The sequence below is a fragment of the Carlito syrichta genome, unplaced genomic scaffold, assembly GCF_000164805.1.
Source record: "Carlito syrichta isolate Samal-C Ts95f unplaced genomic scaffold, Tarsius_syrichta-2.0.1 Scaffold311867, whole genome shotgun sequence".
Classification (NCBI taxonomy): domain Eukaryota; kingdom Metazoa; phylum Chordata; class Mammalia; order Primates; family Tarsiidae; genus Carlito; species Carlito syrichta.
Window position 1 is genome coordinate 241,751 of NW_007255963.1, and position 15,627 is coordinate 257,377.

The 15,627-nt window shown below is 37.2% G+C and overlaps 1 protein-coding gene across 1 annotated transcript in view; it reads right to left on the reverse strand.

The window, feature by feature from the left end:
• The window catches only part of MBOAT2 (membrane bound O-acyltransferase domain containing 2), a 98,616-nt gene that overhangs the window by 30,930 nt on the left and 52,059 nt on the right, over nucleotides 1-15,627 (reverse strand). Inside the window, exons 3-4 of the mRNA XM_008069220.1 lie at nucleotides 13,448-13,543; nucleotides 825-880 (exon numbers count right to left, since the gene is read on the reverse strand). Of these exons, the coding sequence (XP_008067411.1) occupies nucleotides 825-880; nucleotides 13,448-13,543 (152 nt within the window). The remainder of the gene's footprint in view (nucleotides 1-824; nucleotides 881-13,447; nucleotides 13,544-15,627) is intronic.

Below are 15,627 nucleotides of genomic sequence, written 5' to 3' on the forward strand. Positions count from 1 at the left end.
GAGTTGAGGTCTCACTGTCACCAGGTGGAATGCAGTGGCATGATCACAGCTCCCTGTAGCCTTAAACTCATGGGCTTAAGCTATCTTTCTGTCTCAGTCTCCCACATAGCTGGCAGGACTACAGGTGCACACCACCAGGTCCAGCTAATTTTTTCTATTTTTTGTAAAGACAAGACCTCACTATGTTGCCCAGGCTGGTCTTAAAATCCTAGGATCAAGCAAGCCTCTGGCCTTGGTCTCCCAAAGTGTTAGGAGTACCGGAGTGAGCCAACACACCTGGCCTCCCTCAATTTTTGAAGGAATCAAGACCTATATCTTATGATTCAGAGTTCTGACTGTTAAGTTTCCTATGGCTATATGTCCATTCAATGACGATATAAAAGTTAGAAATATTTATAATAAAAATATATGTAAATATGTAAATATGCATATGTGTATATAAAGGAGAGGAGGTAGGGAAAAACACACAAATTTAAATATAAATTTGACCCAGAGGTGAAGCAGGAATTAACAACACTTGGTTTGGACCAAATGACTATTGTGTTTATATTTTCAATTGTCAGTAACGTGGATCATATGGCTAAATCACACTGTTTTATTTTTTGTCACTGAACTGAATTCAAAATTAAGATAAAACATTGAAGGACAGCAAGTACATTTTAATAACCCTAAGCAAAGTTCAATGTATTTCCCTATCTACTTCCATCTTCTATCCCTCTCCTTACTCTAATAGAAAGCAGAACGTTACGGTAATATCTCAAGCAAATGATGTATGTGAATAGGATTTTCTTTTAGCAACAAAAAATTAACTCCAAAATTCTTACCATCATGAATTTCGTAAGCCAAACTAGTGATCTTCTGAGTAATGATCATCATTGGGCTATGACAAGATAAAAAAATTTAATAGAAGAAAGTTAAAACAATACTTTTATTGTTTTATATGAAATAGTTTTTTCTGCTTATATGACTACAAATCCTGAAATTTTTAACATAACAAAACCTTGATACATATGAAATAGTTTTTTCTGCTTATATGACTACAAATCCTGAAATTTTTAACATAACAAAACCTCCAGGGGAGGTCCAAAGAAATCATTCAGGAGCTATGTGTTTGGGGAAGGTACAAGAGATGGGGAATCTGGGTCTTTTCTCTTGATTTACCAAGCAGAACAAAACAAAACAAAACAAAAAGGCTCTACCCCACAAAGAAATGTTCTGTGAGCCAGTGACCCAAACACACCTCTTCAAATTACACATTATAAATGAGGCCTGGAGGGGAGAAGCACATCTCCTTCTTCTGACTCAATACCTTCTTCAACAAACCATGCTACCTTCTGCCTCAGGGCTGAATATAAAGGTGAAGAAAAGTAAGTTGCCTGGGAAAAAGGAACGAGCAGAAAATGAAAGGAGTCTGAGTGAGAAACAGAGGTGGAGAACAAATCAGAACAGAATGACCTAGGAAAAAGGACGAATTTCCATCTTCCTATTCCATGCCTATTAGGCATGCTAGAGGTTAAAGACCCTAAACAAGACCATCTAAAGTATCCAAATCACTATGTACTTTAAAGAAAACAGGACTTAAACTCATGTTACAAGTAAGAAGATGGCAGTATTTTCCCATATTTTATAATTATTATATGAATGGGTAACTTGGGAAGAAAAAAAAATACAGCCATATAAAAAAGCCAACAGGATGCATTTTTATCCTTTAATGATTACATTAGTTTACAGATGGTATTAAAAAACAATTAACAAGAAGTTATTTACTTAACTTTTCAAAACAGTAATAATGCCGGGAAGTTGTGTTTTGCCTAAAAGTAGAACGTGCTCTCTACATGCTGGGAGCATTAGGTGTTTTACTGAATCCTCAGGACGGTGCAGAGCCCGCAAGAATCACCCCCACAAGCCACCAAGGGAGGGGGTCAGAAAGGTTAGCCACACAGCCAGGGAGCCATAGGGGAGGCTCAAGTCCTGCAGGTCAAGTTCTGCACTCCCACCAGTCCACATTGCTCAGCGCAGACTCATTAGTGTCCACTGCCACCTTAGGCAAAACAGCAGTGTCTGAAAGAAAACAATTCCTCACAAGTCACACACCGTGGCAGCAGCTGTTTTAAACATTCCTACCACTGGAAATTAGATTCACAGATCTGAGCCCTTGAGAACTTACAGCTCGTTCTCACCTAACAGACAAAGTCTCATAAATGACAAATGCTTAAATTGGAAGCACTGAAGAGAGGAGATTTCTTTTAGGTTCCCTTAAGGTCACTTCTTATATTTAAACCACTCACTCTCGAGAAATAATTCTTCAACCAACCTAATCCCCTAGGTTGCTTTGAACTCCAGGCTGCCATTTCTGCTTTGCAAGATTTTCTTCATGCCCTTGAGGATTATAAAAGTGCCCTATAATTTCCATTTCCCTGGGGGAAAATAATCATTTTCTCACCCTAATTCTCTTCATAGTTTTTAGCTCACCAGTGAATTATAAAATCCCATTCAGTTCTAAATTCTAATTCTCATGGCACCTTAAAACATAATATAAACTGATAAAATAATTATTAAATTTATTTTATCAACTCAGTGATATATTAAGCTGTTAGGTATTATATAATAAGATGTCCTAAAAATGCAAATACGTACTTTTTGAGTGTATGTCTTTATTGTGCTCATTTGTGCCCCTGCACCCTCATGTAATTCAAATCATTTTATGAGGCTAACATCACACTGATACCCAAACCAGGTAAAGATCCAGCAAAGAAAAAAAACAGAGGCCAATATCCTTGATGAATATAGATGCAAAAATTCTCAAAAAAAATTCTAGCAAACCAGATCCAACAATACATCTCAAAAATTATCCACCATGACCAAGTAGGCTTCATCTCCAGGATGCAGGGCTGGTTCAACATCCACAAGACCATATACATAATTAAGTACAACAAAAAATGTCAAAACAAGAACCACATGATTATATCATTAGATGCAGAAAAAGCTTTTGAAAAAATCCAGCATCCCTTCTTGAAAATAACCCTGAACACCTAGGTATAGATGGAACATACTCAAAATAGCAAGAGCCATCTATAATAAACCCACAGACAACGTACTGCTAACAGACAGAGATTGAGTGTTTCCCCAGAAAACCTGAACAAGGCAAGGTTGCCTACTCTCACCCCTCCTGTTCAACACAGTGTTGGAAGTCCTGGCTAGAGCAATCAGACAAGAAAATGAAATAAAAGCCATCCAAATAGGAAAAGAGGAAGTTATCACTTTCTGCGCACGACATGATCCTATACCTTGAAAATCCAAGAGAATCTGTCAAAAACCTCTTTACACTGATAAAGGACTTTGGCAAAGTCTCGGGGTATAAAATAAATGTACAAAAGACAGTCTCATTCCTATATTCCAACAATAAACTGACAGAACCCCAAATAAAAAGCACAATTCCATTCACAATAGCCACAAAAAAAATGCAATACCTTGCATCTTCCTAACCAGAGAAGTGAAAGACCTTAACAATGAAAACAACAAAACATAGATCAGAGAAATCACAGATGACAGAAACAAATGGAAAAATATCCCATGCTCACGGATTAGACGAATCAACATTGTTAAGATGTCCATCCTACCAAAGGCAATCTACAGATTTAAGGCAACATGCATTAAATTACCAATATCATTCTTCTAAGACCTGGAAAAAATAAAAAATTTCATATGGAAACATAAAAGACCACAAATAGCCAAATAATCCTTAGCAAAAGAAACAAAGTGGGAGGTATCATACTTCTAGACTTCAAACTCTACTATAAAGCTACAATAATCAAAACAGCCTGGTAGTGGTACAAGAACAGGCATATAGACCAATGGAACAGGATAGAGATTCTGGAAGCAAAACCTCAATTTCTCAACCAACTCATCTTTGACAACGCCTCTACCAACAACCAATGGGGGAAGAACCTTTCAGTAAATGGTGCTGGGAAAACTAACTGACCATATGCAGAAGATAAACATGATTCCTTCCTATCACCATACACAAAAATAAACTCTAAATGAATCAACGACCTAAATGTAAAACCCCAAATGATAAGAATCCTAGAAGAAAACATAGGAAACAGGAAACTGGAATAGGCAAGAAGACATACGAACAGCCAACAGATTAAAAAAAAAAATACTCAGCCTCACTAATAATCAAAGAAATGCAAACTAAAACCACACTGAGATACCACCTAACTCCAGTCCGGATGGCCATATTCAATTAACTCAAAAAACAATAGATGCTGGAGAGGATGTGGGGTAAAGAGAACACTTTTACACTGCTGGTGGGCATGTAAACTAATACAACCTCTGTGGAAAACAGTGTGGTAATTTCTAAAAGATCTAATTGACCTTCCATACAACCCAGCAATCTCTCTTCTGGGAATATACCCAGAATAACTCAAATCACTCTATGAAAAAGATACCTGTACACGCATGTTTACTGCAGCATTATTCACAATAGCAAAAACATGGAACCAACAATGCTGCCCATCAGAAGTGGAATGGATAAAAAAAATGTGGTACATTTACAGGATGGAATATTATGCAGCCATAAAGAAAAACAAAATTATGAACTTTGCAGCAACTTGGATGGAATTAGAATCTACACTACTCAGCAGAAACAAAGATCTGAGTACGACATGTACTCACTCATAAGTGGATCCTGAATATTATTATAATACTAACAAGAAAGGGATTGGCAGTAGTGGAAAACTGACAGGAGAGGGGGGACACATAACATCCGTAAGGGTACCCACACTTTACCTGTGTAATGACCACTTATATACCTAACCCTGAATTGTACCCCGCATCTTTAAAAGAAAAATAGAAGAAAAAATATAAAAACACAAAAGACAAAAAAAGGCAAATGCAAAGATGTGCTTCTTGAGCATATGTCCTTATTGTGCCCACTTATATCCATGCACTCCCATGTAATTTCATTCTATTGAGCGCAAAGGAGGCAGAATCTCCTATGCAAGTAAGCTAGAATGGATGGTATGTAGTTGGGCTACAGATTCTAAGAATGATGCTCCCTAACAAAAATGTAGAGAAGGCAGGCGCTGCTGTGGATACTCCAGACTCTATCCAAATGTCGCTCCTCCACCGAGACCGCTCTACCTGACACTGTTTAGAAAGGACAGCTGCTGCTTCTTGACTCAGCTTAAAACTTACTTTGTACAAGAGGCCCACTGGACAAATGGATCTCAAGTAGCTCCCCTTTGCCCAAACACACACACGCACACACACACACGCATGCACCACACCCTTAATTTCATGTCAGCTTCGTATTTGTTTCCTTCAAGGTGTTTTCACATTGATAGGTGCTTTATTTATTAAATTACAGAAGTTGCTTTAAAACCTCTCCCCCTTTTACAAAGTCCATGAGGCCAGCATGCAACACAGTATGTACTAAATACATATTTTAAAAATATCAAATAAACAAAATATGTGTTCAGTCAAGACCTATTACTCCTTCTGTAGGTCGATAATACTCTCTCCCATTGGTCTAATTCTTATCTGTGCTTGAAAGCATTTATCATATTACCAAGGGGGACCAAAAAAACCCCGGAATGTATTTTAAAATTGTGTATTTATTCTTACATGTTTAAACTTCAGTCACCTTCAAAGTACTCTCCGTTTGATGCAACACACCAATCAAGTTGCTTTTTCCACTGCTCAAAACAGGGGTTTTGAATTCATCAGTTCTGGTGCCTTTTAGTGTTTCTATCATTTTTGGTTATATGTCTTCCACGTGGACAAAACATTTACCTTCGAGGACTTTTTTATCCGGGAGGGGAAAAAAAAGTCACTCTGGGTGAGATCAGGTGAACAGGAATGATGGGGCAATGGGGTTATGTTGATTTTGGTCAAAAACTGCTGAACACTAAGTGTGGTGGGGACAGGTGTATTGTCATGGTAGAAGAACCAGTCATCTGTTTGCCACAGCACAGAATGTTTCTTTTGCAAACTGTGATACAACTTTTTCAAAACTTCCAGACAAAAACTTTGTTTGACCATTTTTTCCAGAGGAACAAATTCTGGGTGTACTACAAGGGGCCCACTGTCAAAAAAAAGATAATTCTGGGTTGTTTTTGTTGTTGTTTCTCTCTCTGGTATATTGTAATTATCTGTCTAGTTTTCTATCACCACAAATAAACCTGTTCGGTACAACTTCAGGAACACCATGCTTTCAGTACCTGGCACATAATACATGCTCAAAGTACTGAATGGTTTACAAAAATGTCTCATCATTTTTTTCTTCATTTACTGATGATCATTAGCCCCCAGTCATTGCCTTTGGTTTTAAATGGGTGGCAGTCTCAATGCCTCTGGTCCAACCTGTCACCAGGGGGATGGCAAATGTAATAACAGAAGAAAAAATTTTATAAGTGACTATGAAGAAGTATGTTATGGATTAAAATAAGAAAGGGTTACAGGAAAGGTTCAGTAAGGAATGAGTAGATTAAAGGGAGCTCAGAAAAGCAAGCTGGAGAGGAAAATGGAAAGATTAGTCCAACACAGGGCATGTACATGACTGGGAGACAGGACAGAGACATAGGAAGGAATAACCTCACCTCACTATAGCAGAAACTACCATAGAGAGAAAACACTTAAAAATGAAAACAATTCAGATAGATAAATTGCAGTGGGTTTTCTTAACAGCATATTTCGTTCATAAACATGTTTCAGGACAATTAGAGTAACATACACAATGACTTCACTTATACCTTTATTGACATTTTAACTATCTGGTGACTTCGTATTAACGGAGTCTTTAATATCTAATCACTTCCCAGGCCCTAGGAAAGTCTGAGATAACTTGACCCAAATGAGAAAGAACCTCCTGTTTCCCTAGGATGGAGATTAGAAGCTAGAGAAAGAAGGTAGGGGAAGCAGAAGGCTTCAGAATTTCCTTAGTGCAGGTCAGGGTCTTGAGATAAAGCTTCCTTTTGCTTCTACAGGACAACATCAGTATATTTAAATGATATTACAGGTATTTTCTTCCAGTGATACTCTGCTAAGAATGTGGAAAAGGAATATAACTGTTCAAAATAAATACTTCAACTGATGTAACCATTTCAGCTAATATAAAAAAATACTCATCTGAAGTAAAAAACTAAAAAAAACCTTCACACTCTGAAATGGGAAAAAAAGGGATCGAAAAGTTAAAAAACAAATTTACACACTTTTCCTCCTCGACAAAGAATAAGAATAGTAGGATTTGGTTCTATCACATAGTAAAACGTAGTTAAACATTATTAGAGAAGAAATGCTAAAAATAAACCATTACTTTCTTGAATGTTCCATTATCTCCAGGAGATTGCTAAACTCAAATGATGTCTGCATATTAATGCTACAAAGCAAATACAAGCATCTAATAGGTAAACGGTCAGCTTGCTACCAGGACATGTGGTACCTAACAACAGGTGCAAACTGTTAATTCTCCACTCTCAGTCATTTCTAAGTGCACAAGTACCTTTTCATCTACAAACAATACGACTGAAACCAAATAAACCCTACTTACCTAATGTCAAATGAATATGCAGTGAGAGAGAAGGGAAGAGGCTACTGGTGTGAGTTATCCATTCATTCATTCACTTACTCCCTCTTTCAGATAGAAAGCATTTAATGAGCACCTACAATGTGCCAAATACTGTTCCAGGTACTGAACAGACAGTGTGAACAAGACTGAGCAAATCCTTGCTCCATAGAATTTATACTGCATTGGAGAGAGATAGGTTATAAATGAATAAACAGGTAGATATATGTGTGTGAGATGTTGCCAAATGCTGTGCTGTAAAATGAGGCAGGATGACGGGGCTAGCGAGTATAGGACACAGGTGAGAACTGGCCTTACCCAGAAGATGATAGTTAAACATTAAACAGAGAACAAGCTTAGTAGAGGCCTGGGTTAAGAATGTTCTAGGAAGAGAGAAAAGTAATTCAACAGCCCTTAGGTAAAAGGGTGATTAACCTGTTGGAAGATCAGTAAGGAAGCCACTGTGACTGAAACAAGCGAATAAGGAGAGAAACAGAGGCTGAGGACAATTAGCAGGAGGTCAGATCTAGCAGGCTTTTGTAGGGTGCTGTGAGGACACTGGCGTTGATCTGAGCAAGAAAGAAACTATTAAGAGCACTTTAGGCAAAAAAGTGACTTGGTTTTTAATGGATACATTCTGACTCTGGGGTGCCACATGTGGGGGTAAGGAAGCAGATGAGGTAAGCAGAAAAGGATGGTGGCTTAGACCAGGGGAACTGCATGGGTCTGAAGTCAACTCTAGATATATTCTGAAGGTGAAGATAACAGGGATTTGACAATATTTTGATAATGTATTTGATGCAGGGTTTGAGACCTAATACCACCAAAGTTTTTGACCAGAGTAGAAGGATGGAGTTGACCAAGAAGGGAAATCAGGACTTCAGTTTTAGGCATGCTCAGTGCAAGAAGCCTTAGACAGATGGGTGGAGACATGGTGAAAAGGCAGCTGGGCATACATGTCAGAAAACTTAATCCTGACTCTTGTATATTAATTGTAGAAGAGAAGAAGGTTATTTAACTTTTCTCAAAAACGTTATTATCTATAAAATGGGGATAATAATGCCACTGTGTGGACTAAATAACATTATGACAAATAGCTTAAACCATATCTGAGACACAGCAGATGTTTGATAAGAGCTATCCTCACATTCACACCTCTGTGTAATAAATGCTGGAATAGCTACAAAGCATATGGCACTGAAGGGATACAATAATTAAATAGGAGGTGCTGCTTTTGAAGAAGTTTCCTCTCTAGAATAGGAGATAAACAGGTATGTGAATAACTATCTTAAAAAGTGTTAGATGCCAATGAGACATACAAAGAAATGTATAGAGAGATGAGATAACTTCAAGCTAAAAGGGCTGAGAGGAAACATCTTAAACAAGAGTCCCTTAATCTGGGCCTTTAATGGATTGTGAGGGTTCGAACATAGAGAAATGGCTGGAAGGGTCTTCTAAGCAGAGAGAACAGGAGGAGCAGAAGCACTGCAGAAGAAAGAACGGGCAAGACAGGGACACACTGTGGAAGGCTTTGCTGGCCAGTCACCAGCTTTTCATTTTGAAGAAAACATTCCCTATTTCTGATAAACATACCACATCACTTTGTGAACATTCAGGAGGAAAAGCTGGGGTAGGGTGGAGAACAGACAAAGCAAACCATAAAAAGATCCATGTCTGTTTACTCTTGGTAACTTGAACTACACTAGCAGCAGCTAGACAGAATGTTTCCTGTGACCAAATGTAGGTCAAGGGGTTGGAAGACACTCCCACAGGATGAACCAGGATAAATGAAAGACTAAGGTTTTGTGGGGTTGAGCAATTTATATCAACGCAATTTACAACAGTTGCTGGGCACAATGCAAGAGGAGAATTATAAAGACAGCTTCTATGATTCATTTCATAGAATACAAAAAGACGCCTACAATTAGACAACCGACTTGAATAAGGCTTTCTAAAAAGGAGTGATGAAAATGACAATCACACCCATGGCTTTTAGATCAAACGGTCTATCACTTATTATGCCTAGCTCAGTTTCCAAGCACCTAGAAAAATGCATAGCATATGTTCAATAAACCTTAGCCGAAGGAACACATATGACTAACACATATGACTACATGTAAGTTAAATATTTATTAAGCATCTGATTTGATCTGGCTAGATTTGAGATATATTCTTGACTAGAATGAAAAATTATTTCACATCTTTTTTTGGTGGGTGCACTAAGCTACCCTTTCAGCAGAAATGAACATATTCCAATCAAAACTCATTACCTTTATGCCAAAATAACCTGCTCTTGGTTCCATCTACAATGTATTTGTCTACACCTTTCTTTTCTCCAAATGTCCCAATATCATCGTTAGAAGAAAGGAGCTGGGCTTTCCCTGCTGATTTATAATCCTATCATAACTGTTCTGTATTTTTGTTTCTTATATCCATGGGTCTGTTTCTAGGTCTTCTGTCTTGGCTTCCTTAATTGGTCTATTCCTAAGTCATCTGACTCCTGCTTTACAGACAGTGATATGATTTATATAAAACCCACTATTCTCAAGTATTTATTCTTCAAATTATCTAATTTCCCTAAAAACCACAATCCTACCTGCACTGCAGTGACAGATTAACTTTAGAGGAATTAACATCTTTACAATGTACTATCCAAACAAGCAGATGGTTTCTCCAGTTATACTTCTATATCCTATAGTAAGATTTTGTAGTTTTCTACAGAGGTCCTATACACTTTTTTCACCTGTATCCTAGATATTTCAGAGTTTTTGTTGCTTTTGGAACTGGTTTCCTTTTACTATTATATTTTCTAACTGGTTACTATTGACATAAAAGAAAGTTATTTAATGTTTTTATACATCTCATATTTATTTCCTGAGGTTAATAAGAGTTAACAACTTCAGTAGTTTTTCAACCTTTCTGCAAATAGAAACTTCTACTGAGAGATGAGATGACTCTCTCTTTTTTTTGAGTTGGAGTCTCACTCTGTTACCCAGACTGGAGTGCAGTGGCCGCTCCCGGCCACCACAGCCTTGACCTGTTGGGCTCCGGCGATCCTTCCGCCTCAGCCTTCCAAGTAGCCGGAATCACAGGCATGTGCTACCACACCCGGCTGATTTTTTTGATTTATTGTAGAGATGAGGTCTCGCTGCCCAGGCGGGTCTCGAACCCGCGAGCTCAGGCAATCCACTCACCTCAGCCTCCCAAAGGCGCGGGATTACAGGCTGAGCCACTGAGCCCAGCTTGAGATGACTCTCTTTTATTGAATAAATATTTTAAATATATCTTGAACCTAACAATTTACACACACACACACACACACACACACACACACACACACACACACAGTATGTATCAGTTTCCCATACTTTGTGCAAGTAAAATGGTCCCATACAAAAAATACTTCATGTTCATTCCTTAGCAAGAGCTCAGCCAGGCTCACTTCTTGTGCTTTCTTGCTTCAGAGCAATAGGACAGCTCAGCACAAGGGATGAGCCATTCTGTTCAATTCTACCTTCTTCAGACATCCAACTTTTCAAATAGCTATGATATTTACCCTAATTAGGATCAAATGAGGCTCTTTTCTGCTCTATAATATACTCAAGGGTTCCCGTGCCTGAGTACTTCATCAAGGAACAGGCTGTCACTAGATGGCTCTTTTCTTTTCTGTGTCCATTTAAAAAAAGAAAGAAAGAACCCTTCAACTTAGTTCTGCCACAACAGTCTCCTTCAGCTAATTCAACTGTGTCTAATCTTCGAATCAGTTCACTGATAAGGGTCAAATGTTTTTCTCCTAATGGATAACAATTATACTTTAAACTGGGGGTTTTATAAGCAGGTTTTCTATCTTTAAAATGCCACATGGTATTCTTCTAACATCCCTAAAGATTTAAAATTATATTGGAATATTTAAATAACATTTTAAAAATTAGCAAAATATTTCTAAAATCATGTCATATATAGTGGGTTTTTATCTCTCTCTCTATCAAGAGACAGTCAGCCTATCCCCAGCTAATACAGATTTGTTAGGTAAAAGACTTGAGAGTGACAAGATTTTGGAATAGCAGATAAGGGAAATAAAAGAGGCGATGCCTAAGATCAAACTGAAGGAGGGGCTGTGAGCATCCAACAAAGGACTGGGTCACCCAAATCAGTACTAACACAAATCTGTATCATTGTGTAACATATTTAATTTGGTTATGTTAACCTATTTTTTAAATCAAGTAGGTTAAAAAATTTATGCAAAATTTTTAACAAGAATCCCAAAATATAAACTAGAGACACAGAGCAGATGTGGTTTCAGTGAGACAGAAGAACCAAGCTCCTTGGGAATCTAAAGGTCAATGTAAAAATTTATAATGTTACAATAATATTAACTTTAAGTTGCTAATGTTAACATTTCTGTTATCAACATTCATAAACTAATAAGAGTATTCTTTTTGTATCTATTTTCTACTCAATTGCTTTTTAAATTTATTTCTCATTTATTATAATTCAAGTATTCAAAAATATCAATTTCTCTTAGTATAGTTTTAGCCACATGACTCAGGTTTCTTTTCTATTCATGTTGCTTGTTATTTTCCTCATTTTTTTTCAGGTATTTTTAACTTTCTTCTTTACTGAAATATTATTACTGACTCAATAAGTATGTAATGCCACTATACGCGAAGCACCAAGAATACATGATGAACAAGACCAATGTTGTTGCTATTCTCAGGAAAGTTAAATTTTCTAAGTGATTGTGGTTTTTTTTTAAAACTTACACAACTAGTTCCTATTTTTATTACACTATGATGACAACAGTGTGACCTGGGCTATTCCCTCAAATTCACTAAGATTTTCACAGGGACCCAGTATTAATTCTGTTCATTAGCTAATTTTTTAAAAGAATATCTACTATTCAAAAGTTGGATTGCCAGTATTTGTTCTTCTTGTGTTTGTATTCAACATATTGCTAATTTGGTAAACTAAAGGGGTAAATAGAATTTACTGCTCATTACTTATGCTGGCCAGATACTCAAGACTAACACTATATCTTGTTCAAAGGAGAACTGTTAGACATGACATTAATAATATAAAGCCATACCTTCAATTTCCTCACCTGGTATCAAAGTATTAGCAAATGTCCCTCTAAAAGATGGCAAACAAGTAATTTCATAAGGGTTTGTATTGCATTTATCTCATAACAGACATTCAATCTGTCTTGGAACAGGACCAAGGGCCCCACCCAGTACCATGCAGGGAATGAGTCCCCTCTGAAGAAACAAAAGCCAGAAGGTATTTCCACTACTCAGTTGAATACTGATGTTGAATGTAGAACACCACACAAAAATGAAACGTACAGAAGAAAAACGTCTGTTTGTCTAATCTAGGGAATTCAGGCTGACCTAGGTCAAGGACCTTTGAACCAAAGAAAGTCCCATGAGGTACCAAGAAGCAAAATGAGAATCTGACTATAGAAGCTGGGAAGTGGCTGTACATAAGGGACGAATAAAGGAAGGGCAGAAAAAGGAAAAGAAGAAAGAAAGGGTGGCAAGAGTGCAGGCTCCAGGGGGCCAGCTTTCAAGTTACAAAGGGTTGCAGAAATTTCCATTAGGGTTAGAAAATGCTTTCCATATCAGAATGTCACATAAGAAATGTAACTGCTATACATTTAGACATTTTATACAAGACGACAACTTAAAAGCAGAGGTGATTCTGGTGACTTACATGGTATTATAAAAGATGACTTACAAGAAGAAAAGTTCTAAATTTATAAAGAAGTTTTCAACTAAATGTTGAATAATGTGTAATAACAGTTTTTCACTTAAACTACTACATCCTTTAACCACCATGTTAGAAGGGATAAAACAGCCTACTAAATCAAAGTTTTAATCTTACCCTGAAAAATCAGCCGAATATTGTCCATAATCAAAGATATAGACTCTAGTAATTTGGCACACTGTGAGGTATCCCAAAGCAAACACAAAACAATATCTGGAAAACAAAAATAAGCTAGATTAGTGAAAATGAAAGATTCATTTTGTTAAAGAGTACATTTTAAGGTAATTTATTAACTAAAGAATATGGTTCAGAAATTAAACGCAGCTAAATCTACTCTACAAATAGCTTTCTTTAATAAGTTATGAAAATTCTTTACTAGTTATCTGCTTCAGTTTACTTGAATACAACTTTCAATAGTAAATCCACTTATTGCCTTTATTCATTTCCTTCAGAAATTCATACACCAAATTATATTTCAAAATGATCACAAGCATAAAAATGTGATTTTTGGTATGTGTCCTATTTATTCCTCCTTCTTTCTAGAAGACAAAATCTAGCACAAAAATATTTAACGAAGATATACATTAAACAAATTCTTAATAGGATTCTTAAAACTTTTCCTCAATAATCTAAAAGAATACGTTCTTAGAATGGATCAGGTGGCATTTACATTTTATAAGAATGAGCACTTAGTGACTTTCATATACTTTCATATGCTTGAGACAGGTTTACAATAATTAAAAACATAGCTGGGGGGGAAGAATTTACATGTCAATAGAAGAGAACAGAAACCCAGTAACAGATTCTAGAATATTTAACATTGCACAGGATAAAGGCTGCAATGCAAATTATTTGGGAATGGGTATTATCTAATTCGTTAGCAATCTGGGTGGGGGAAAAAAGCTATGCCTTCATCTTATACTAAAATAATTCTAGCTAGATTAAAGAATTATATATAAAACCACAACAAATAGGAACTGTGGCTAAATATTCAAATGTTCTCAAATTGGGGAAGGACTTTCTAAACATATATGATATAAGATAAATCAAGCCGGGCTTGGTGGCTCAGCCTGTAATCCCTCGCCTTTGGGAGGCTGAGGTGAGTGGATTGCCTGAGCCCGCGGGTTCGAGACCCGCCTGGGCAGCGAGACCTCATCTCTACAATAAATCAAAAAATCAGCCGAGCGTGGTAGTGCATGCCTGTAATTCCGGCTACTCAGAAAGCTGAGGCGGAAGGATTGCCGGAGCCCAGCAGGCAAGGCTGCGGTGGCTGGGAGCGGCAACTGCATTCCAGTCTGGGCGACAGAGTGAGACTCCAACTCAAAAAAATAAAAAATAAAAATAAATTAATAAATAAATCAAAGGAAAATGTATTTAGCTAAAAAATATACTTGGCTAAATTAAAATCTTAAACTTGTCATACAGGCAGTTCAAGTGGCTTTATGAAAGTCCTTTCAAACATTTGACAAATAATTAATTATAACCTTTTTAATTATTCCTGAGCAAAGAAAAAGGGAGGAATGTTTTCCAATTCAAATGTTTAACAAATTTAAAATATTCATGATTGCTATATCTAACAATATAGCACATATGCATTCACAAAATGCTGACAAATCCTACAAAATTATTTCTAAAAATCACATGCCAGACTATACTTTCCAAAGATGGCCGCAACAACAGCTCTCACTTCATATGCTCTTCTGCAACCTGTCCTGCCCTCTATCAAAAGTCAGAGTCTATTTCTCTACCCACTTTGAATCTGGACTGGCCTTCTAACTGCACTGACCAGTAGTAGACTATGGCAGAAGCAACACTTTGCTAGTTCCAAGTGTAGCTCATAATTAGCCTGGCAGTTTTTACTTCTTGCCTTTTGGAAGTCGGCTGCCATGAAAGAAGTATGACTCTACTGAGACCACTGCCTGTAGAGATTCTGGAGGATGAGAGACCATGTGGAGAAAGAGAGAGAGAGCGAGAAAGAGAGGGGTGGAGTGGGGGGGGGGCGAGAGAGACAGAGACAGAGACAGAAAGGCAGCACGTACGAAGGAGCACCAAGTGGTTAGACACGTGAGAGAAGCAGCTGATTCCACATAAAAGAGATGATCTATCCAGATGAATCCTTTCTGGATTACTGACCCACCAAGTCATAAGCAAAATAATCTGTTATATCAATTTGTTTTAAGCTACCACAGTTTTGTTGTACTGACATAAGAAGAACAGAAATTAGTAACTGAAAACAGGGTGATACTGTAACAAATATCTAAAACACACAGCTGGCTAGGACTGGGTAGAAACAGGAA